Source organism: Pagrus pagrus (genome assembly GCF_965226575.1).
Source record: "Pagrus pagrus genome assembly, chromosome: 16".
Lineage (NCBI taxonomy): Eukaryota > Metazoa > Chordata > Actinopteri > Spariformes > Sparidae > Pagrus > Pagrus pagrus.
This window is the reverse complement of record NC_140200.1, coordinates 16,004,112-16,028,458: the sequence shown is the minus strand read 5'-3', so window position 1 is coordinate 16,028,458 and position 24,347 is coordinate 16,004,112. Positions and strand designations below refer to the sequence as shown.

The 24,347-nt window shown below is 38.6% G+C and overlaps 1 protein-coding gene across 14 annotated transcripts in view; it reads left to right on the top strand.

Annotated features, from left to right (window-relative positions):
• ptprk (protein tyrosine phosphatase receptor type K) overlaps nucleotides 1-24,347 on the top strand; it is a 120,975-nt gene that overhangs the window by 80,067 nt on the left and 16,561 nt on the right. For 5 of the 14 annotated variants that reach the window (XM_084378378.1, XM_084378377.1, XM_084378376.1 and 2 more), the window contains exons 12-25: nucleotides 1,979-2,161; nucleotides 2,416-2,535; nucleotides 2,892-3,001; nucleotides 3,114-3,315; nucleotides 3,407-3,512; nucleotides 4,246-4,318; nucleotides 4,540-4,662; nucleotides 5,390-5,464; nucleotides 5,793-5,829; nucleotides 13,606-13,741; nucleotides 17,919-17,948; nucleotides 20,955-21,115; nucleotides 22,122-22,157; nucleotides 24,332-24,343. In XM_084378378.1, coding sequence (XP_084234504.1) covers nucleotides 1,979-2,161; nucleotides 2,416-2,535; nucleotides 2,892-3,001; nucleotides 3,114-3,315; nucleotides 3,407-3,512; nucleotides 4,246-4,318; nucleotides 4,540-4,662; nucleotides 5,390-5,464; nucleotides 5,793-5,829; nucleotides 13,606-13,741; nucleotides 17,919-17,948; nucleotides 20,955-21,115; nucleotides 22,122-22,157; nucleotides 24,332-24,343 — 1,404 coding nt within the window. The remainder of the gene's footprint in view (nucleotides 1-1,978; nucleotides 2,162-2,415; nucleotides 2,536-2,891; nucleotides 3,002-3,113; nucleotides 3,316-3,406; nucleotides 3,513-4,245; nucleotides 4,319-4,539; nucleotides 4,663-5,389; nucleotides 5,465-5,792; nucleotides 5,830-13,605; nucleotides 13,742-17,918; nucleotides 17,949-20,954; nucleotides 21,116-22,121; nucleotides 22,158-24,331; nucleotides 24,344-24,347) is intronic. The other 9 variants (XM_084378371.1, XM_084378369.1, XM_084378368.1 and 6 more) reach the window with 4 other exon arrangements.

The window sequence follows — 24,347 nt, the reverse complement described above, 5'->3', positions numbered from 1 at the left end:
GCGTGCGTGCGTGTGTGTGTTTGGGTAATAACCAAGTGTGAGAGCGTCCGTGCCCGTGAGTTTCTCTGCATGTGTGTGTGAGTGACAGGCAGATAATGGGTTGTCAGAAGAAGCGACAAGTTTGTGTCCTTGTGTTGTCTCCTCTGAGAGAGGAAGACCAAGAGAAAAACAGAGAGTGAGGCGAGGAGGGGTGGGGGAGAGGCTTGCATCTCTATTTAAGGTGAGCTGTTTTTATTAAAAAAATCCTGGAAGGACGCAAGGAAGCAGGTGGGTTACAGCGAGACAGAGGCAGAAAAAGAGGGAACATCTGACAGTGAATGAAGACTTGTCAGCCACGATAAGGAGCAAAACTTTTAATTAAATCTGTTTTGGTTGAGATTCAACTTTAGTCTTGGGTTGTCCAATCCCAATCTGTAACATCAGTATCAGAGTTAATCAAGACATGTTTGGTATTATCTGTATTGAGACTTGTCTTGATAACCTGTTGCGATCTCCACTGTCAAAAATACAAAATCAGCTGATCTGAAACTCGATTCTGAGGCTGGTTTTTAAATAGTGTCCTCATAAATAATAAATAGAGCAACTTCTGATTCACCCATTTTAACCCTGCCCACCAGGTAAGCACCACCCACTTCCATCATAAGGCCCGCCCATCTTGAGTACAGATACAAATATAGATAATTTGTTAGATTAAAATCTGATACAGTTGAACAGACCAAACACCTGCACATCATCACTGGAAAATGCTCATATATTAACCAATTTGGATTGATTATCTGATACGGTTGTAATTATAACACTGCCAGAGGCAAAACTATTGATTTCAACATTTTAGATGAATTTGCTGATCACGTTTATGTACTTAAACCCAAGTGACATTAAAAATAATGCATTTAATTGAGGAGTTTGGGGGTCTGAATACTTCTTTTACCACTGCTTCTGTTGCAAAAAATATGTACCGGTACCGGAAACATGTAGAAGAAAGCACAAACTGTTCAACCTCACTAAACTTCATTCAGTATCTCCTGAATGACAGAAAACTACACTTTTGTTGCCCCAAAGAGTAATAACATTCTTGAAAAGATGCACATCATCACAGCTCCTTGCTATGTGACTGCAGCCATCTTAACACCCTGACACAGATGTATACATGGCCTTTCAAACTGCTGTATGAGAAGTAGACGGAGTGATATTTCTTCTGGAGTAATAACAGCCTTCTTGATTGAGCGATATCTGGTGCAGTCAGAGCGGTACTTTTCTAACGCAGCGAAATAACTCTTCTACAACAGTTTGTTGCTGCTGGAGATGATAGCTTTCCTACAGAAAACAGCCGCTCCGTCAGTTGGACGGTTAGCTTGACGGTTATTTCTCCACCCTGAGTGTTGAATGTCTGGGGAAGCACAAGTCGGTAAACATTCATGAGAATGTAGTACCACTGAAATATAGCAGACCGGTATGAACAGGCAGCAAGCAGATGTGGAAAGGTTTGATTTTGTGTTTGCGGTCTCGCCTGTGAGTGTGTTTGGATGTGTGTGTGTGGCGGTGGGTTGGTCTGGGGGGTTATTGATCCAGTTAAATGAGCCAGTTAAGGTAATTAAAGCCCTGGGCCAGCAGGAGGAGGTAGATTATATTGACTATAACGGTTCTGAATACACATAAAAGATGGAAACCAGAGGCGTGCCTTGTAGAAGTTATTGCATTTGAGAAACAGTTGAATGGCAGCGAGGAACAGATATAAATGTTTATAAAAAACCCTCTTGTTTTATCTTGAGGAAATGTCGACTCAGCACTCTTGCTCTTCTTTGGCAACAGAAAGTACTGTCTTGTAAACCTCAGAAACTTTCACTAAAGTTTGTTCACATATTACCGTAAGTCCCCAAACAATGTTACTGTGAGAACTGTGTGATGGAGGGTACAAGACAGAAATCCACTCCTCAACATTTAGCTTTACCTCGTGTTCTCCTCTGTTTCTCTGTAGAACCTATGCGGACTCCGAAGCGGCTGAAGATCGCTGAGACCAGGTCGCGTCTGATAGCGGTGGACTGGGAATCGTTAGGTTACAACATCACTCGCTGTCACACCTTTAACGTCACCATCTGCTACCATTATATGACCGCCAACAACCGCACCAAAAGCGACTGCTTGGACATGGACCCTAAAGGTAATACTCAGTTTAACTATTGATTCAGGCTCTGATACCATCAATGCAGTGTTTTATTAGTAAAGGCTGCCTGAGAAGTGTCTGTTTGATAAGATACTAGTCATTTTTTTCAATTTTCTGGGGTGTTGATTCACAGTGAGCAAAGTAGTACGTAGGAAAACATGTTTGTTGATTGCAGCCTTAAATGCATTAAAATGTTATATATTACTGTGTTACAATAAAGTGATGTTCTTCTCATCTCCTTTTCTTCTCAGCACCACGCCACCTGGTGGGAAACCTGCCACCCTACACCAACGTCAGTCTCAAGATGATTCTGACCAATCCCGAGGGTCGGAAAGAGAGCGACGAGACAGTCATACAAACGGATGAAGACGGTATGATGCACAAAGAAACACTCACTTTTAGCCTTTGAAATAAGAGTTGAATAGAAAAGCAAATTATTCTAATGCAGTCATATGTATGTGCAAAAAGCATTAAAGAAATCATGACTTGTGCTATGACGTTGTTAATAAACGTGGCACAGCCCCCCTTTGTTGCTGACATTTTTGGGAAAGCTGCATTAACTTAAGAAAGTTCTTCAGCAACAGCTTTTGTGTACATGTTTCACTTGGACATGGATCAGTAAAATCACTGCTGTGTGTATCTACTTGGAGGTCCTTCGTTTGTAGTAGAGAATTTTACTGTTTATTTTATAAGCATTGTGTAATTGTGTGTGTGTCTGTGTTAACAGTTCCAGGCGCAGTTCCCAGTCAGTCACTAAGAGCCACTCCATTTGAAGACAGAATCCTTCTTTACTGGAAGGAACCTTCTGAACCCAACGGAGTCATCATACAATACGAGGTACTATTAGCAGAAGCAGAAGGAATAGTCATTGTTGTGGGAGTCAAACTATCACTGTGCTCTCTGGGAACTAATGTATAAACCAGGATTCTGTGTCTCTGCCCCACTTCAGATCAGCTACAGCGGAGTGCGCTCATTTGACCCTTCGGTGCCTCTCCAGCGGCCGGGGCTCACAGTGTCTCTGCCCTCGAACGCCACACATCACCTGTTCTCCCAGCTCCACCCAGGTGTCACGTACCAGCTCTCTATACGTGCATCCACCTCCAAAGGGTTCGGTCCTGCAACCACGCTCAATGTGACCACTAATATTTCAGGTAGGAAATACGTTTTCACATGTTGTATTGTCACGCTTTTTTTGGCAAGGAGATACATGGACCATAATACAGACTCTTTCTCTTTCTTCAGCCCCAACAATAGATGAGTACGATGGGTCAGAAGCATTCCTGAATGAAACTGCAACAACCATCACTGTCCTGCTCAAACCTGCTCAGGCCAAAGGAGCACCTATAAGGTACCTTTATGCAAGCATACATATGTAGGTAAACAGTATGTAGTAGTTCTGTCTTAAGGTATATAATTAATGTGTACATGATTCCAGTGATGGACTCTTGCTTAAGAATTTCCATTTTCCACTCCACCACATTTTGGAGGAAAAATATTTGGATCCCATACTAAGGTCGAAAATCAGTTGACCAATAGTATACAATATATAGATATATGTAAATACATGTATAATTTGCTTTTACTTGTTTTTGTTTGTACTTTGATACTTAAGTACGACTACTTTTACTCAAGTACTATTCGTATGGGGGACTTCCACTTTAATTAGTATGACTTTTCAGTGCTTTTTACAACACTGAGTACATTGATGGAATGTAACTAAGTACATTTACTCCAATACTTTACCAATACTTTACAATTTTGAGGTACTTGTATTTTACTTGAGTATTTCCATTTTTCGGCTACTTATTTGCTAACAGTACAAAGATAGACAGTAAGATACAGTACATACGAGTCCATTTATGCATATATTATATCTTATTTACATTTATTTTACATTTACATTTATTTATTGTATTATAAGTTACTTTTGATACTTTATTAGATTTCATATCAGATACTTAAAGATTTTTCCTAAAGCACTGTTCATATGAGTGACTGGGAAGTATTTATTTATGATGTGTGTAGCAGTTAAATGAAAAAGCTCAGTTAATAACGTATTTGAAATGTCTTCTTGTCTGCAGCGCGTACCAGATTGTAGTCGAGGAGGTGAATCCTCAGCGGACACGTCGTCAAGCTTCCTCTGACTGTTACGAGGTGATTATTAATCTGTTCTACATACATTTAACAAACCATGCCTTTACAACCTGTCTTATATACACATATTTGTTTGCTAGCATAAATTCTGAAAAGTTTAAGTAAAAAAGAAATAATTTCACAGTAGATACCCACTCTTTCGCTCTACACATCATTGGATGTTTGGATTTCAACGATTTATAGACATATTATCTTTAAGGTGAATGTATCCTCTTTCCCAGGTCCCAGTTTCCTACCACAGTGCGTCTAGCGGTGGATCTCCATATTATTATGCCGCCCAGCTGTCCCCCAGCAACCTGCCTGAGCCGCTCCCCTTCACTGTGGGAGACAACAAGACATATCAGGCAAGCCCTTTTTATCTCAACAACATATTCTGTAGGTAGTGCTGCAGAAATGTCCAAATGATGAATCGGATAGAAAACGTATTAAAAGTATAGCTTTAAGAAAGGAAAACTCACAGAGGAAACAGACAAGGAGGAAATTAAGATTGAGTTATATTTGGTTTGTTATAATGCTTATGCTTAGTTAAACTTACAACCAGACATACTAGAGAGCCCACAGAGATTGGAAAATGACATAAATGAGCATAGATACCTGAGCAGAAACAAAAAGAAATGTGTTTCATGGTCGCAGCCTATTTTTCCATTTGATTGAATTGAAATATGTAAAAGGAATAGTTCAACATTTTGGGAAACATCCTTGTCCGCTTGCTGGGCAAACTGTCTTTCATAAGATTTGGATTTTGTACATTTAAGGTGAGATATAACCTGTTAATTTGTTACCTTTGAACTGTTCATTAGTCTTTTCTGTAATTTAGCCGTCTCCTGGCTGTATGTTCATATTTAGCATACATGAGAGTGGTATCGATCTTCTTATCTAACTCTCAGCAAGAAAGCAAAAGAGCATCTTCCTCATAATGTTGAACTTGTCCTTAAACAAGATTTATGACAGCAAAGAGACAAACCTATAGGGCAGAAAACACATCCTCTTTCACAGAGGTACAGATAATATGTGAAATCTGTCTGCACTTGCTCTCATATAAAATTGCTGATCTTTTCTTTTGCTCCCCAGGGTTTCTGGAATCCTCCACTGGCTCCGAGGAAGAACTACAACATCTACCTTCAAGCTGTGAGCAGCACAGAGAGGGTAAGCAAATATTATTCATGTAAATACACACCAGCTCTCACCTGTTAGCTGCTTTGAGTAAATAGTTACACTGTATGTACACATTTAAAGAGACCCACTTATTACACTTAAACTACATTACAGCTTCTATCTGCAACCAGTTATGACATCTGAGACTAAAACACATACTACATAATACTTTAAACTACAGAATATCTGCGAGCTACTGAAAATGCACCACTTGTTTTGTATGTACAATATTTAAGTCAAGTTGGTTAATGCTATAGTTTGTTGTGGGTGAACTTGGGACTCATGTATCGCTCTTATTGTGTCTTTTTTTTTCCTTTAGGAAACGAAGACGCAGTGTTTGCGGCTGGCAACTAAAGGTTAGAACACACTGTCACTCAAACATAACCTTGAGACCTCAAAAATAGGGAGGATTTTAAAAACAAAAGCAGAGTTTCTTAGGGTCCTCCCCCAGGATATCTTGAGTTTCGGAGACTTTTAAAGAGTGATAATATCAAACCGGGACAGAAAAAGCATCAGCACACTCAAACTTTAGCCTTTAGCATTTATCTCTCTTGTTGCATATTCTTGTTGTGTATATTGTGAACTCTTTATATTCAATGTTTGTGTGTTTTCACTGTCTCTGTAGACACAGTGTCATTAATTTGTAGTCCACTATACTTAGTACTACAATTCCCTTGATGTTTAGCCACACAAGTTCAACTGATTGACACAAGTGTTTCCTATTAAGGCTAATCAAGTGATGCTCTTTTAACCTGTTGTACTACAACAACCTCTTGCTGCCTGTTGAAGCCTTGAAGAAGTTCTCAGACCAAAAGCTTGGACAAATTAAACAGATTTTTTCTGTCCTAGTTTGATGTTTTATAGCTCTAGCACTTCAGCGTTTCTTTCCCCTGTTAAAGAATGACAATATAAAGTTGAACTTGCGTGAAAATCAAATTTTCATTGGGTTTTTAAAATTATTTTGCTGATGCGCCCTAGAAAGGTTTTTGCATGTCACTGCCCATGAGATTGGTGCAACCCCTGTATTCAGCAGAATAACTGATGGGGCATATTTTTGAAAATACACGCCCCTTTTTTTAAAACCTTTTGTGATAAATGGGAATTTTCCTTTCCAGGATGTCTAAAATATTCCCCAGTATGTCTTTTTCCTCTTCATTTTTCTGTCTGCCTTTCGATTACTGAGGAGTACGAGGCACCCCAGGACAGTAGACTACATGCTGTACAGTGCCGGAAACAGGTTGTGATCGCTAAAAGGGGAAAAAGATGTGAAAATTTGTCAGAAATAAGAAAGAGAAGGTGGAGGTGGGAAGAATGGGAAAAGAGCAATGAAAGTCGAGAAGGTTGACAAGTATGCTCTCACTGTTGATACCACTTTATTTCAAAAAAGACATCAGATAGATGTCAATAATATTATCAGAGTAACTATTTTAATGTATTTATATTCTGTTGTTTAGTTGCCTACCATCCCTTTATGATTAATGATAATCTGACATGTTTTTCCTGCTCATCAAGTTTGTTTTGGTTGATATGACAGATTATTTGGTGCAATATAACCTGATCATCCCCTTACTCTGCTGTGAGGGTAAATTCAATTCAATGAATCATATGTTTCTGTAGTGTTAATGGAGGCAATGTAATGTTTATCAGAAAGAAAACATTCATGTTATGTGTTTGTGTGTGAATTTATCCCCACACAGTCTAAATGTCATGTTTTTCCTCGTAGCCATATGTTGATAGATTATCAGACTGGTTTTAAATGATGTGGAGTTAATCCCCGGGCAACCACACACACACACAAGTACACACACAGTGTTTTGAGGAAAGATTTGTAGAAAAAATGCGGCTGATGGATCAGAGTTTAGCTGTGTGCAGTAAGAACAAGGATAAACAGAGAAATACATTACCATGTTTTCTATGAAATTGACAATCCTGGTGGCTGGTGGGGTTGAGCTTTCAAGAACAGAGAGGGCATTTGAGGCAAGACAAAAGTTAACTAACAGCTGTCACCATGAAACATACTTAATTTTTTACTTTTATAACATTTTGTTCCGCAATTTTATGTTTGCTGATAAAGCAAAAGCAGAAGGTACTAGAAGGTAGATAATAATGTTAATAATGCTTATGTTGTGTGGACAAACAACAGTCAGTTAAGTGATTAATCATTTGTCTGTTAAACATTTTAAAAAATTGTGAAAAATGGCCAGTCCAGTTTCTCAGAGCTTCAGGTGACCTATATTGCTCGTTCTCTCCAACCAACAGACCAGAACCAGAATATTTTCACTTTACAAACATATAAAACAGTGAAACACAGAAAATTGTCACATTTTAGGAGCTGGTACCAATGATTTTCTGGTATTTTCGCTTGGAAAAGGTTTGATTATCAAAATAGTTGCTGATTCATTTTCTCCCTGTCAACTACTCAGTTAATCAACTAATCCTCTGAGCTCTACAGTCATGAACAGCCAGCCGTTATTAATGAACCAACAGAAGGTGTTTGTAGCTTTTTGACAAGTCAATTGCATTTATCTAAATGTAGGCATTTCATTTTAATATAATACCTCGGACATGGACAGTTTTACTGTTGTCTTGACACATATTGTCAATTCAAGTTAAGATAAGATAAGAAGATAGGACTTTATTGATCCCACACTGGGAAATCCAGTTGTTATAGAAGTTCAATAGTCAAAAGCAGAGGTAAAAAATGATTGAGTGATAGATAAGAGGAATCAAAATAAAGCAAGACAATAAAAAAACAAAAAAAAAAATAATAATTTGTGAGTTAAAACAACTAATTCAGAAAAATGTGTGGGATAACACAGCATCATAGCACTTCTGCATCCTACTGCAGTGTGAGTGTTAAAAAAAAACATAAAACAAACTTATAGTCACTTTCTGAACTCAACTGATGGTCCTTGTTTTGACCTTTTGGTGCCACAGGATCATAAAACTAGACGGTAATAGTGACATAATTTTTAGCACAGTCAGCCACGATGATTGTATAATTAATCATTAAGGCTGGTTTAGTTGTGAACTTTTACAACCTATTTAGGGACAGCCATAGTAAACTAGCTCAGGCAATAAATACACAGTTGGTACAAAGTCTTGGAAAATGCTTCATATCATCAGTTATGTTTTAAAGGTTAAAGAAATATATTTAAAAAATGCTCGATGTTCAATGTAATCTGGTGTTACAGTCACACAGTCACTCATGTAAACCAAAATCCTTTCAGTATTTAAAAGGGAACTATCCCTTCGTCATATTTGTTTGTCTCCTGGAGATTAAATTAGTCAGCATTAAATAATCAGGATCAAACAAACAAGGTACAAGTTAGTGTATTCATAGAAGCATAATAGATGTGACGATAAAGGGCTTCAGAAACATTTGGTTTGCCTGAAATGTGCTTGAACTGCTCCTAAAGAGTTGTACCAACCCTGTCAATACTGCAATATGTGTCATAGTCTTTCAAATCGAGATATATTAGTCTGCTTCCTCATAAAACAAAGCCCTCCTGTTGACGAGAGTTTTCCCATTTTTCCCTTAGATAAGAGTTTAATGTGACCAAGACATGTAAGCCAGTGGGCTCATAGGAAATTGATCCCGTGGGATAGATCTAAGGTGTGGTTCAGTCCCTCGAGTGCCTAAGCGGTGTCATGTTTCCCCTCTAAAATGAGAGAAAATGTGGGAAGTTGCTGTGTTTCCAGTGTCATCACATTTCAAAAACTTCTGGTGCTTGTAGTAACTAGAACAGGTGGTTAAAAAGAGATGACGCTCCGTCTCTGTAGCCTGAGGAGGTCTGACTGAACCTGAAAGACTTATTTTAGCCTGGTTCTTTTTTTTAATAAAGCAGGAAGACACACTAATGGACGGCGAGGTCAGATGACCGTCCCTTCCCCTCTCTCTCTCTCCGTCCCTCTGCATGTGCGTGTGCGCTCGACCGTGAATCCGGAAGGGAGGATTAAGTGATGGTGGTCCTATTAGGTCATCTGGGGTATTGTGTATTGTCACTGCTGCCTCAGGGTGTTTTGTGTGTTTGTGGCTGACTGTGTGGGTAAGTTGTGAGTGTGAGTATGAGTGTACTTACTGACCTGGATAATTTTTACAGACATTAAGAGCTACTGCCGACATTATGAGGTCAGACTCAGAACCCTGTTAAGATGTTGTTTGACGGTGTTGCTTTGATGCCCTTTGCTCATCGATTCTTGGTCTGACAGTCATTAAAGAAACAATAAGTAGATTTAAATTCAAAATACATTGGTGGTTGCTAAATAATTAAGACGGATTTGACCTAGAATTGTTTTAACAGCATCAGTAACAACAGCTCAAGGTCAGTTTTTAACGTAAACAAACTTTTTTTTAATAAACCAGATATGAACGTGCGCATTGAACACAATGAAAAAGTCTCCCTGAAACGCGATGAATATGAAAAGTCCTTTTATTTACACTCGCCAATTGTTCAGAAATGAATGGTGCGTTCCATTGTTCTTGTATCTCGGAAAAAAACTACCTCCGACACGGAAAAGTGCGATGGAACGGCCATCCAAGTTGGAATTACAAGTCAGAAAGTCCGCGTAGTCCGCTTTTTAGTCCTGTTTGACTGATGTTTGCTAAATGATTACACTACCCAGGTGTTTTATAGGATTATTTTGCCTTTTATAAAAGTGTAACTATATATTTGTAATTTGTGTTTTTGAAGATTTGCTATTTGTCTCATGGTTTAGGGAATAAATGCCGCAGAAAAGAAAGGAAGTCGGACAGAATTGATCTGAAAATAAGAAAAATACAGAATATCACAAATGTTTTCCTTTCAAAGCAGCACTGCTAGCGAACACATCACTGCTCATGCTTCATCTATCCATCTGAGTCCTGTGTTTTAGTGGAATATTGTTACATAACGACATGAGGCTGGGCGGGGGTATTTTAAAGATCTCAGCAGCAGGAACATTTTATGACAAAATAAAATGTTAAGGTCAGAAAATATTGAGGGAGATAAAGAGAGAGAGAGGGAGATTACGTTTATCTTGTTGATATTTAGCATTAGAAGTGGATTATTGTTTGATAGATGTATTGCATTATGTTGAGTTTTGCGCATATGTCTTTGTGTTGGATTATTTGGATTATCATAATGCATCGTAATGTTCTTACGGTGCAGTCCGAACTATTCTGGCATTATGGGATCAGATCACTAAGCTTAGGAGCATGAAAACAGATGCTCGCTCTCTTTCTGTTGACTTTCCGCCCATGATCAACAGGGTCGAGCCACCACTACAGCGTGCACCCTGCCTGAAACATCATTTGTGAATTATATTCCAAACAGACGAAATCAGGGAGTTCATTCAATTCTCTGAAGTCATCAGGAGCAGAAATGAGTCTGAGTACAAGTAATATAGGGTGACAGTGGTGCAGAAACATTGGACGGCTACAGTCAAATTGCATTTCAAAAGCATTTCCCAAAGAGAGCATGAAGCCGAGGATAACCTGAAATACAAAGAGACACGGTCAATTGAGCATTTCATTTTATTTGTGTATATATAGTCAATGTCTTTTCATCTTTTCTGTTTTCTCTGGTGTGGTTGCAGCTGGGAGCTGGAGTAGGAGTAGTGAGTGTGCAGAGAGTTCACTGGTTCATTACATTTACCAGCAGGTGATTCAGCAAAGTGAATCAGAAGCTGAAATCTGTAGTGTTTTTACTACAATTGACCCAGCTCCACAAGATAGTAAATTGCAGGGATAAACATTTTCAGCTCCCACTGATGCTCTGTTACTGCCGTGCCAATGTCAGCTGCTCCATTTTATACCATCACAAGTGCTGGATGTATTACCATGAAGGTTTTAACAGTTGTTCGTGTTTCACAGAGGGTGAATTTTAAAGCCTTTGGTGATCCCCTGGCTTTTCATCGAGTGCAGTGTTTCTCAAACTTTTCCCAGTGTGTACCACCTCAGAAAATATTAGCCTCTACAAGTACCAGTGTTAAAATACAGTAACACAGCCCTGTTTGAAAGCCAGTGTCGCTGTATCCAAAAGTCAGTCACCACAAGACTGTTTGATTTAACTCTCCTGCTCACCAACAGGGGTTTCGATACTGATTGGCATAGAATTTGTAATTTGTAGACATTAATGCTCACTTCAGGATGAAATAATAACTTTGATGGTCCCCTTACTTGTGATCTAGCACCACCAACAGGTCAGAAATTCAATTTGTACAATATTTTATGTACAAATACCTGCAAAATAAAATTACATTTAGCTTCAGCTGTACTTTTTCTACATGTTTTGTGCTAATTAGCAAATGTTAACAAGCTAATATCCTTAACACGGCAAACTTAACATGCAGCAATGTTATCCTCTTGTCGTGGTCAGCATGTTAGCATTCTGACATTAGCATCCAGCTCAAAGCTCTGCAGTACCTGAGTGCAATGTCCCAGACCTGCAACACAGCAATAAACACAGCAATATTTACTCTTAGCTAGCATAACTGTAGACTCTTCTAGTCTGTAGTTTCTGTCTTGTTTCTTTTTTGTGGTGTCTCTAAAGTTTTTCCTGCTTCATGCCCCGATATCTGTACAAAACACACACACACACACACACAGTTCAGATACAAGCTGTTAAGTAGAAGCGACTGTGGTGTGTGTAGAAGCAGCCTCTTTAGTTCATCATTCTGATTGCCATCAATATTAATCAAGAATTTACTGTTAATCTCAATATCTCAATCTGTGAGCCGACTAAGCTCCTCAAACAAAACTTCTGGCTATATTTATATCATGAATGACAGTTACCATGGCATTCGTGTTGGCAGTTGTCTTGACTTTTACTTTACAGGGAATACTTAGAGTCTTGATATTTACCTGAACTTTAGCACAGGAGTGTTTAAACATTTGTATTTAAATGGCTCATCAGGATTTGTTTCCTTATCACAGACACCACTTTCCTGATGTGAGGGCATTTTGTAAAGACGTTTGGAGAGAAGGCAAACACAATTCCTGAGGCTGTTGGGTGGCATACTTTGCCAACCTTAGGTGACGCACGGTTGTGTGAATAGTTCGAAATAGTGCCAAGTGTGTATTATCTGTAAAATAGGCTTAAACTCAGTGCAAGGGAGCTGCTGAAGATTCAGAGTTCCTGGTGAGCTTAGCTGACTGATGGGTCGCCGCCCAAGAAGGTCTGGTTGGTTAGGCACATTACTTTTTAACCTTTTCTTTGTCTGATATCATGCAGCTCTTTGACAAAAAAAGAAAATGCTCTCAGTTGAAGGAAAAACCTAGACGATAACACTTTTGAAGCCCACTGCAAAATGTTTGATCTCCCTAAGTCACGTAGATAGATTTTTATCAGCAATGATGATTGACATCTCATGATTTGTTTTGATTGAGAGACCCCCAGTGGAAAAGCATTTTATCAGACTGGAAAAATTCATGTGAATGCCCTCTCAAGTTGTAAGAACATTTCAGTACAACAGTTGTCGTCGAGTTGACTTCACACGCTCCCCCATTCTGACGTGACGCACTTGAACACACTAAAGTCGGAAGAACGACTTCCCAACTCTGGAAATGGAAATGGGACCATTCAAGGAGCATGTGAATGCAGCATAAGATACTAAAAATCAATCGCTGTTGAAACTTTCTGACGTGTCTTATAGTAGCCGTGTTGTGCTTGTCAATTAAAAGAAATCTACTAGAAACTGGACAGTTTGTACATGTTGTATTCCCCAGATGGCTGGCAGCTTTTAAAAACTTGGTTGCTTTCCAATAACAGTGGCCACAATAATAACAGTACAAGAAGCAATCTGAACCTCAAAAAAGCTTTTAGTACTTTAGTGGGTGATATCTCAAAGGTTACAGTGTGCAAGAAGTTCTTTTTTTCACTTCTGCTGGCCAGCAAACATTAACTCTGTAAGCTCACTCATGAAACACGAAACTATGAGCGACAAAGTGTGAAATAAAACATCTTTTCGCCCACTTGTGCAGCATTTCTAGATGTTTTCCCTCAAATTTTCAAATTGTGCTGCTGAGGTTTCTCTTTAATGCCATGTAGCAGCCTTTCCCCCTATTTTTTCCATTCCTAATACTATAAAAGACTCAATAAGTATTACAGCAAGTTGAACTGATATCGAGTGTCACTGTCATTATGCTGTAGGTGCTACAGAGGAGCCAGAAGTCATCCCTGATCCCGCTAAACAGACAGATCGGGTGGTGAAGATCGCTGGGATCAGTGCTGGTGTTCTCGTCTTCATACTGCTGGTGCTGGTAGCCATCCTATTGGTCAAGAAGAGGTGAGTGACAGCCACTAACCACTGCCACCGAAACAGCTTCAATGGAAGAGTTTCATAAAGATTGCAAATATGAACAACAGTACTACACACAGACACAAATGTGCACCTAAACTCATTCTCTTGTTGTGTGTCGGTCCAGTATTTGCTGTAGTAACACCATCTTCCATCCATTCACCATAAAACGTTGATCTCCCTTAAGAACCAGCTTGATAATTTACAGGAGTTTGTTCTGTTTTCATGAATAGCTGAAGGCTTGTTTTTCCATGCAAAAATGTGGAATTTCTAAAATTAGAAAGTCCTGCCTCACAGTTGTGTGATTTAGTCCAAGAAAGATCTGAGGCTGTGTTTTGCTTTTGTCTTGTACAGTGCAGCTGTTGAATCAAACCAGACAAAACAAGCACTCAGAGCAGCAGACTCAACTGAGAGTGAGAAAGAGAAACACAGTGAAAGATATCCTAGAAAAGGGGATATATTGTGAGATATGCCTTTACAGTGATTGATTTTGTTTCGCTAAACCAAACGTATACATCCCAACTGCTGAATACACAGAGGTCCAAAGTTAGCACACACACCAATCTTCAAGAAAAAGTACACTAATTGCAGTTTGACCAATTTATCAGGCCACTTTGCCTGAATGTTGTTAGCATGTTGGTTGACATGGCCAGAATAAATTGGTGAAATCGAGATTATTTACCTTTTCCTGAAGATTTGTGTGTGCTACCTTTGTGCCTTTGTGTGTTCAGCAGTTTGGGTATAATTATATAATTATTAACATAATATCTAAACCTAGAATGCGGTATCGAAGAGATAAAGGGGCACAAAGGTGACAGATTATGTACAAAACAAAAGATTTTGGCAAAGATGACTGCAAACTGTAGGAAAATGGAGAGTGAAGGGTGGTTGGCTGAAGTTATGTTAGAGGTGTGGTCAAAGACTTTGATACTTTTTTCGTTTGGGTTCAAACTTTAATGATTTCAAGAGCATCAGTTTCTTGGTTAGTGTAACTTTGTGTACTAGAATACACTCTTAAAAGGAGTTTGCATTGCAGGTGCGATTAAGGCTTTTTTAGAAGAAATGAAAGAAAATGTTAACCATTGTGTCACTTTATATATATACTGTATAGCTCATCCTTCACTTTTAGGAGAGCACTGCAAAGGAGTCGCAGTTGGTCTTGGCGTCACTTGAGCTGTTTTGGCCTGTGATGTGTTAGTTTGGTGCAGGGCTCCACCATGTGGAGGCTCAACACAGCTGCAACATGAGGATGCAGATGCAGTTTTTAAGAATCAGAATCAGACTTTAGGAAGGAATTTGACTCCAGTTTACGTTGCTCTCAGTGTACTACGTAGAAATAGACACACAGTTAGAAACCAGGACAATAAGAAAACTGGACAAAACTCAAAAACCACTCCAGTTGTTAGCTTGCTGTAGCATTTCAGTGCTAGATAGTAGGACACGAACATCCTCAGACACTGAAATACAAAGGTTATACACAGAATAGCTTTATTTTGTAAACTAGGACTCACCTCAAGGCATTTCACAGAAGGCAAGGCAACAAGTTTATTTGTGAAGCACCATTCTAACAATATAATTCAAAGTGCTTTTTTGAGACTTAGAAATGCTTTAGGCATTAAGATAATCTGAAAAAATTCATTAAAAAGCAAAAATAAATAGTTACAGATAAAAAATTTATTTGAATGACAGTAAAACAAAAGCAATCAACTAAAAAGTTTAATTACATGGTGTAATATGATCACATCAGACATTTATTAAGCTGAAGGAGAGCCATCTTCATGATTTAAATGTAACCCCCCAACTCAAATTTCTATTCATCAGGTTTCATCTGAGTAACTGTGAGGTTACATGGATAAATTATGCCTTTGTACTTTTCAGGGTGTGTGTGTGTGTGTGTGTGTGTGCAAATGTGTGCACGCACATTTATAAGTCATGATGTACACGAGTGTATGTGTGTAATAATTAACTATTACTAAACATGTCGTTCCTCCTGTGACCTTTCAATTAAAATCTGGTGTTCAGAGAATCTAAGTGCCTCATTAAATATGGAATAATTAGACATTTAATTAGCATATTCAGAGCCTCATATCACACCTCAACAAAACTCCAGCTCGGTTTGGTCATTGACCCCCGTGTATCTTGAAGAAATGACAAGAAATTTAGGATTAATTATCATCAACTGAAGAAAATGTCTCTTTCAGGAGATAGTGTACATGAACTCCTCTGAACATTAAAGTGTTGCATCTTGCCGGAGGCTTTAGAGAGCAAGCAGGCAGTCCCTCAATTACAACCAATCATGATCTCACTCAGCAAATCAAAAACAATTAGATTACCGTCAGTAATAAACTCTCATCATTGGAAGACGCTGCTCTTGCCGCCTCTAACCTCCATATTTTTGTTCTAATTCTCTGAATGAATTCATGTGATTCAACATTCATGCTTTAGTGTCAAAGTGTAATTGTAAATGATAACCAAACGACCTGAGCTGAAAATTGAGGGTAGAAATATTCTCTTTATTGTAGAAACTGTAACCCATCAATGTTTGAAATATGCTCACTATCAGACAAAAGCTTGACAGTGTTTGATCTTTGGTTTGCTCTCAGTGGCCTGATAACTGTAACATGTTTTACTGAACATCATCATCAGCCCCTTGAGAATTTAAGACTTTTTGATTAAAGAAAATTAGTTGTAAGATGATGTTTTATTAGGAGGCAGCTGTTGTTTGTGACTGTGCACACGGAGCCAGGAGGATGAACTCAGTGTTAAACTGTAACAAGCTCAAGCTTCAGCTGCAATTCAAACTCAGCAGCAGATCACAAAGCTGTTAAAGTAAAACATCATGTCTTAATATTATATTTATGTTATATTAAAGTAGAAATTACCAGCATGAACAACTGTTACAATAATTGTTGGAAACAATATAATTTTATTGAATATTTTATAGTATTATGTTTAAATATGTGTCCAGGTATACACTAATGCAATTTTTCAAGTATCATATGCATAACTTTTGTGTTTAATGCTTGAAAAATTGCATTAAATTAATTGAAGCAGAATAAGTTATTCAGTTTATTCACATCGACTCAACATGACAAGATTATTTTGCGTTAAATGAAATACTTGTGTAATTAAATTGAATAGAGATTTCATATTTGATTGAGATGCATAAAGTCAGTGTTCTAGGGAAAATCGTTTTTGGTTGCATTTCTCTGCATTAGATATCAAAATGCCAACACTTTATGATAACCATAATTAGTAAATGGTGTTTATAAACTTTAGTTAATAGTTATTCTACTCTTAACAAACAATTAAATGCTATATAAACCATTTATTAAGCAATTGTAATGGTTTATAAACAACGGCTGCAACTTTATACTGTTTATAGATAATCTACACAGTAGTAACTGATTATTTACAAAGTATTGGTTTCAGTCAAATTGTTGTTTGTTTGGAGCTATGACATCATTTGTGTTGAGCTGTGAAACTAAATGTTCACTCTGACATTTTTAGATATATTTGTAACAAAACTGTGACAGCTGATTCTCATAAGTGACTTTTAATGCCATCAGCAGCGTTTGGTAGCTTTCCACAAAGGTTTTTGGGGAGATCAATCTTCATTGTCATTGAACCTTTACAACTTTGAACAATACTGCATCTTTAAAATGGTGGGACATGATGACATCGCAATGACATCATGCTTGCTTTACAGGAAAGCGAGCTGCGTGGTGTTACAGATCAGATAGCTTTTTTGTCAGTTAAGACAATGTTAGGGAGTAAGTAAGGGTGATTAGGGCTGGAAATTTATAATCAGGGCCGTCCAAAAACAGTAAATGCAGCTTTTTAGATATTGCATGAATCTTTTAAAGACACATCCAGAAGTAGAGAAGTGACAGACTGCATGTTGATAGTTTGTTGTTATTTTAGCACTGGTTTTATAAGCCTCTTAGCTTGCTTCTTTAGAATATAGCTCGAGTCTTTATTTTTAAAGAAATAGGGCCCGTAGCTAGTATAATAACCCCTTGCATGACCCTCAAGTTGTAGCAATCAAAAGGTGTTTTCTTCTGTTTCTGTTGTTGCTGGTTGGGACAGGACAGTATTGTCCTAATTTGCATATTCATGACCCTTGTGTCTCATTCTTTGCTTTCTGATTGGCTCACAACCCCAGGAGGACCTACTATTCATACTCTTATTACCTGTAAGTAAACAAACCAATCAACAATCAGCTCACCCAGCTGCTGTTATCTTAATGGGCGAATTCTTAGTGGCTAGTTGTTGTTATTTTTAAAGATGCAGTATACTTTTTTCAAGACAGAACACATTTTCAGCTCTGAACCAACCAGCCAAAGCCATCCTCATTGACGCCTTGCCAGGGTGGGGGTCAATTCACTTTCATGTCAGTCAGGTCAGGACTTCAGTGAATTCCTTATTTTCAACCATTTATATGAACATTTCTAAGCGCTTGGATACTGAAAAACCGTAATAGCGAGAGAATGTTGATGGTTTTCTGTCTAAAAATAACAAGAAATAAATAATAACAAAGCGTCCACTTCTCTAAAGCGACTGAACTGACAGTGAATTGACCTCAGCCCTGGTGTCCTCTACATGCTCCAAAGTTGCTCTGAAGCAGGCTTTCAAAGGCCAAAGTTGGCCATAAACCAGAACCAAAGCAGGCCAAAGTGGGACGACACAGGCCTAAGCGTGTTATTTGAAAAAAGAATGCTGCACTTGTGACTTGTAGCTCTTTGTGTGCATGTAGTCATGTGATCATCCATCCGCCCATCAAGTCACAGGTATCATGGTAACTCTGCTGCACATGCTCAGTGTCTCTTTCCTGGTTCCCGTCCTGAAACAGTTCCTGTTTGGAGCACGTGGCTCTGATCTTTGGTAGTACTTTGTGGTTTTTCTCATGTTGTGGGTCCTCCTGTCTCTACTCTGTCTCTCACTGGCTGTGACCAAAATGGATCCCTAATTGCCTCCTATGAAAAGAGGTGGGGATTATTTAGTGCATCATTTAGGTACAGGTACATGTGTAAAAAAAGACTGATTTCTACTGGCCATTTCTGTACAGAGCCAACTGAAACTCATGTCATATTAAAATAATTCAAAGACTACTAAACTTAAAGGTAGTATTAGTAGGATGTGTCCGAGCTGTTCATAAATGCACCAGAAAGATAGTTGATTGTTGAGTCTCATTCCCAGGATGTTAAATACTGACATTTTGGATTGGTGAAGCCTCGTAAATAATCAATAATTCCCCTCAAATGCATTAAAACTAAAGTAACGAGCCTGTGTTAAAATGTTAAAATGTAGTCAAAGTACTCAATTTAATTACACATACCTGAAACATCTACTTAAGTACAGTAACAAAGTATTTGTACTTTTTCTTCAAGACTGGATTGTTCAAAGATTTATTCTGACTTTAGCTTCACCCACTAGGTCACCACCATTCTCTGTTTGTCAGGAAGTTCAGGTGAAATGCCAAGGTGATTTAACATCGATTCAAGTACATTTATCAGAAAAAAACCTCTACAATTACTCTTTTTGTCCTCCTACAGGCAATCTAATCTTTTTTATACCACATTTTAAACCACTCTTCCAAAGATTACCTTTTTGCAGGAAAGGACATTGACATGTTTTTGTAGGATGTCTTGATATACAATTACCATTTTAACGATCAGGCGTGTTCCGTAGATATTACAGGACATTTTATGAACACATATTTCACTAAAAATCAATTCACAATTTAGGTTTACAACTCAGATCTTAAATAAAATATAGATTCACTCCAGTTCTGGTCACAGCTACCCACCTCTTTTCTCTTTCTCCTTCTCTCTTCAGTGTACAACATATACAGTACAAGTACACAATACATGGTGGTTTATAATATATATGTTTGACCTTCCCTCCTGTCCATGTTTTCAATAATACACTCACACAAACAGCTCAACACGGTCAGAGGTTAAATCAGTATTCCTACTGAGTGTGTAAGTGTGTGTATTATGTTTGTATGTGGTCTTAGAGGTGGAGTTTTTTGGGGTCAAGAGGTAAAATAGATAAAACACAGCATGCTTTCTGTCTGTTTACTGGGAAGAAGTCAGAGCCGTATGTTGTATCAGTTAAGCAACAATCAAAATATCTTCATCAAACCTTTTATGTTGGATTTTAAACTGCTTTACAAAGTGAGGAACCAACTCATTTAAAATAAAAATATGCTAAATGTTTGTTGACCTGTACAGATGTTGTCCTAACTGATGCACATTTATGGCTCTTGGTGCAAAAATGTTCCCGCATGCTCTGTCATGCTCGAAGTCTTAAGCCCTCTACACTTCTTTCTCCTGGGATTTAACAGACACAGAGAGAGCTAGACTTGAAAAAGATACCTGGATGTTTAGAATTTAAATGTTATTTTTTCTTCACTGGGCACCAGGTTGAATAATAAAGAAAGATTTCTTTAAATTAATTATTTCCACATTAAGAGAACAGCCTGTGAAGAAAAATACAACATTTAAATGTAAAAATCGAGTATGTCTACAATGGAAAAACAGTACAGCTCTCTCATAATCTGGACTGACTTTATGAAATGACCTCAAGTCAGACTGATCATACTCTATGATGATAACTGTGGTCCTTTAAATGACATGTTTTCCCTTACTGTTGTCTTAATGGGATTTTTCCTTTGCTGTCGGATGAAAACCAAATGTTTAATGTGGTCTTTTGTTTTTGTTGTTTTATTTAAAGTCTACTTTCTGGTGATAATAAATCTGATGAACTCACAAAATCAATGAGGACTATAAGTAGAAATAGTTTCAAACGCTTTCATCTGACTGCTCATCTCTGGTGCTGAGGTTGATAACAGGTTTCCCTTTGCTTCTTGTAGGTCATAGGTCATTTTCCCTGGTGTGTATTAGATGCTATTTACCCTCCGCTCCTGTAGCTGAGCCTGTTATATGCTGCCATTTACGAACAAGTCTTTCCTCTACCTCCCTTGCCTGTTCTCTCCTCATTCCTTTCTCTCTAGCCTCTGCTCTTCCTTGCATCTTGAATCAGCAGCCTGCAGCCCCCAGCCGTGCTATTATTGCCAGAAAAAGACCTACTATGAAAAATTGACAGCGGTGCTCACAAGGCGATGGTCTGCAGGTTCGCTGATGTTTGTGTTTTTGTTTGTAAGATGGCTGACTGCGTCTGTCTCTGCCTCCGACAGGAAACTGGCTAAAAAACGTAAAGACGCCATCGGAACGACTCGGCAGGAAATGACTCATATGGTCAATGCCATGGATCGCAGCTATGCAGACCAGAGCACTCTGCATGGAGAAGATCCCATGGCTGTGACGTTCATGGACTCTCACAACTACAACAACAGATGTAGGTTCAGAAACAAGACTATTATGACTGTTATTATTGTAATTTTTAACCAGAAACAGTAGTATCAACCGTCAAAGCACAAAACTCATCTAAACATCTCTACGTATTTTCATCTTTCTTCTCTTCAGTATTTTTACTATTCTACTTTCCAAGGTTATTCTTACTAACAGCCAGGTAACAACTCGGGCTGCAAGTAGAGTCCAAATCTATTTTTTGGGTTATATTAACAATGTAAAAGCCAAAGATGTTTGGTTTACAATGATATAAAAGAGAGAAATGCAGCAACTCTCACATACTAGAAGCAGGAACTACGTTATTTGTTTGTAATTTTGCCTGGATAATGACAGAATCAGTGATCAAAATAGTTGCTAATTGATGTTTTTGCCTAGCTGCAGAAATGAACACCATGAGTAGTGATTCAGCCTGAACAGTTTTACAGTTTGGAAACCAGAAACAAAGAAAATAGTGTAGAGAGGGCCCTGGTTTACGTTTGATATGCGAACTAAAGAACTGTTGATCGATATAAATGATTTCTGTCTCCACATTGAGCAAAGATCGATGAAGCTTAAGATGTAACTTTTTTCACTCGTGTTCAAGTCATGACTGGAGACAGTACCTTGGAAAATATGGATATCTGATACTATTTACTATTTTTCAACACTGAGGGAAGGAAATTTTAGATTTTTATTAAAAGATAGATATATGAAAGGCCATGACATGACAGTGATATATAGCTTTTCATGGCTAGTAGCAGAGAACAGCAGAAAGACTGTAGTAAACATTAAATGTCATACTATTAGAAACATTCGTATAATGTGTGGATGACAACTCAGGAAGAGGGACAAAGTGCAGCTGGGACTGGTGTATTGCTACAGAAGAAAATGAGTATTGATTCTGTGTCAGATATTCAGTATTGACCGAATGCTCACCAATCACTGTCAGCTCGTCATTTTTGTTTGATTAACAATGAAATTTAGAGAATTTCCTCACCGTTTCCTCCCTGCAGTGCCCAACGATCCTCTGGTTCCTACTGCTGTGCTAGGTGAGAATTATGGCACGGTTACCACCAGCTCCCTTTATTGATCACCCATCGTCATCCCCGAGCCCCTGTGTTTGCAGCCCTGTCTTTAATATCCCTGTGTGTCATTAAAAAGGTCCCCATTTTGTGTTAGACGTTCCCATTGTATCCTGCAGTGTGATGGACTTTGACTTCAGTGGGTTGATGGAAGGTTTTGGTACCAAGGGTTGCCTCTTTTCTGTATTTTGTGCTAGATGTTTAATAAAAGTCTCTAGCATTATCACAGATAGGGACCTATCAATTCAACAAGCAGTGAAAAGCACTGAAATGAGTATATTTACAGAGAAATACAACAAAAATAAAATATGAAAGTCTGGATTTGGTTCAAAGGCAATCTAAAGATGTGTACTTCTCTGTATTTCTCTCGTGCCAACTCTTTGTGTAAAACACGGCCGGTACTAAAAACTCCAACAGCCAAGCCCTTCATCTGTCGTGCTGTGTTTTCCTCAGGTTCAATCACTCCCAATCCCAGCCACGTTTTCTGTTCCCTGCTGGGAGTTATTGATATTCACAGTAATTGCCATCATTCTCCCTTAGAGACCTCATTATTTCCACAGTTTTGAGTTGTTTTAAGGCATGCCATTTCCTGTCCCAAAAACGACAGCGACTGATGCATAAAAGCAGGAAGACAATTTGTCACATTGCCACTGCAAAAACGACTGCCGATTAAATCTGTGACATCGAGTGACAATGAACAGCTTAGTGCCTGTAGCCCAGTGGAAGTTTTCTGTGCATTGGATCTGTCTACCATCTGTGTCGGTCCCCAGCCTTGTTTTGTTGCTGATGCCCCAGTCTGAACTGTAAAAGCTGTAGTTTTTTGCCAAGTTGGAAGTTACTCCAGCTCCCGTGTGGAACCGCACTGTGTTTATCTTTAGTTTGACACTGCCGCATGATGTAGAGCTCCAACATACCCTTAAGGGCTCCACAATCCACAACGCCACCAAACTGTGTTAATTAACTGTTCCATTGCCTCTAATATGGAGTGAAGGCTGCAGTTACAATCTGTCTTGGCCAATCACATCACAGAGTGGGAAGAAGTAGCAGGAAGTAGCGAATTAAGAGGCACTGTCGGGTCAAGTTTGCTGTTAATTGGCCTGACGAGGGCTTAACAAACCTTTAACAGTCAGTAATGAGCTAACATGTCCTCAGAGCAGAGAGAAGCATCGGCCGGATGAAATAAACAGTGTCAGTTAATAAACAGTGGTGAGGATGAAATCAGTCGGTTGTGCCGCAACACCGGGCTTCTCCATTATACAACCTGTCAGTCTGTGCATTACTCCTGCCAGCTCACATTATCACCCACCGCACAGACACGTTCACCTGGAAGATCTGCAGCAATTTGACCCCATAACTATCTGCAAATGAAAGGCTTTTTAATTACATTATAGAAGCTATAATCACAGCCTGTCTGCACTGTATAGCAGATGATTGCTCATCTGTGTTTTAAATATATTGTTTTATTTCTCAAATTGACGAACAGATGGATCATATACTGCAGATCCAGGTGTTGAGAATCTCACAGGAGACATATTCTGCTCATTTTCAGGTTGATAATTTTATTTTGGGTTACTGCCAGAGTAGGTTTACATGCTTTTATGATCAAAACCCCATCCGTTTTCTCACACTGTCCAGTGCTGTGTGAAACACTCTGTTTAAGCTCCTGTCTCTTTAAGGCCCCCTCCTAAATATCCAGTCTCCTCTGACTGGTCAGCTCACACACGCCTGAGTCTCACCAGTTTGTTCCAGCTACTGTGAATATAGGCATAGATTGTGCAAATGTTTGACATGGTGAGGTAGCGATGTCAGGAAGTCATGGAATTGAAAGCAGGACTACTGACGGGGTTTTTCAGGAGCAGTGTTTTCTGTGGGAGAAAGGAGCTCCCGTTGGCACCGACTTAAGGCTATTTATGGTTGAAAGTTGCTGCAGATGTTTTTTGTGACAGAATTCACTTGGTGTGTACTATAATTTCTTGGTGCTCCATTGTTTTGTGAGATCATCTACTATTTATCTGTATCATCATCAGTGTATAAACCTTTGAGGTCTTTGTAGATCATGTTTAGTCTTCCTAACAAATCCTCTTCTCCTGCAGTCTGACTAAACCTCTTTGCTTTTCTTTTTCTGCTGCTTTGATACGTAGTTCCAATCACAGGTGA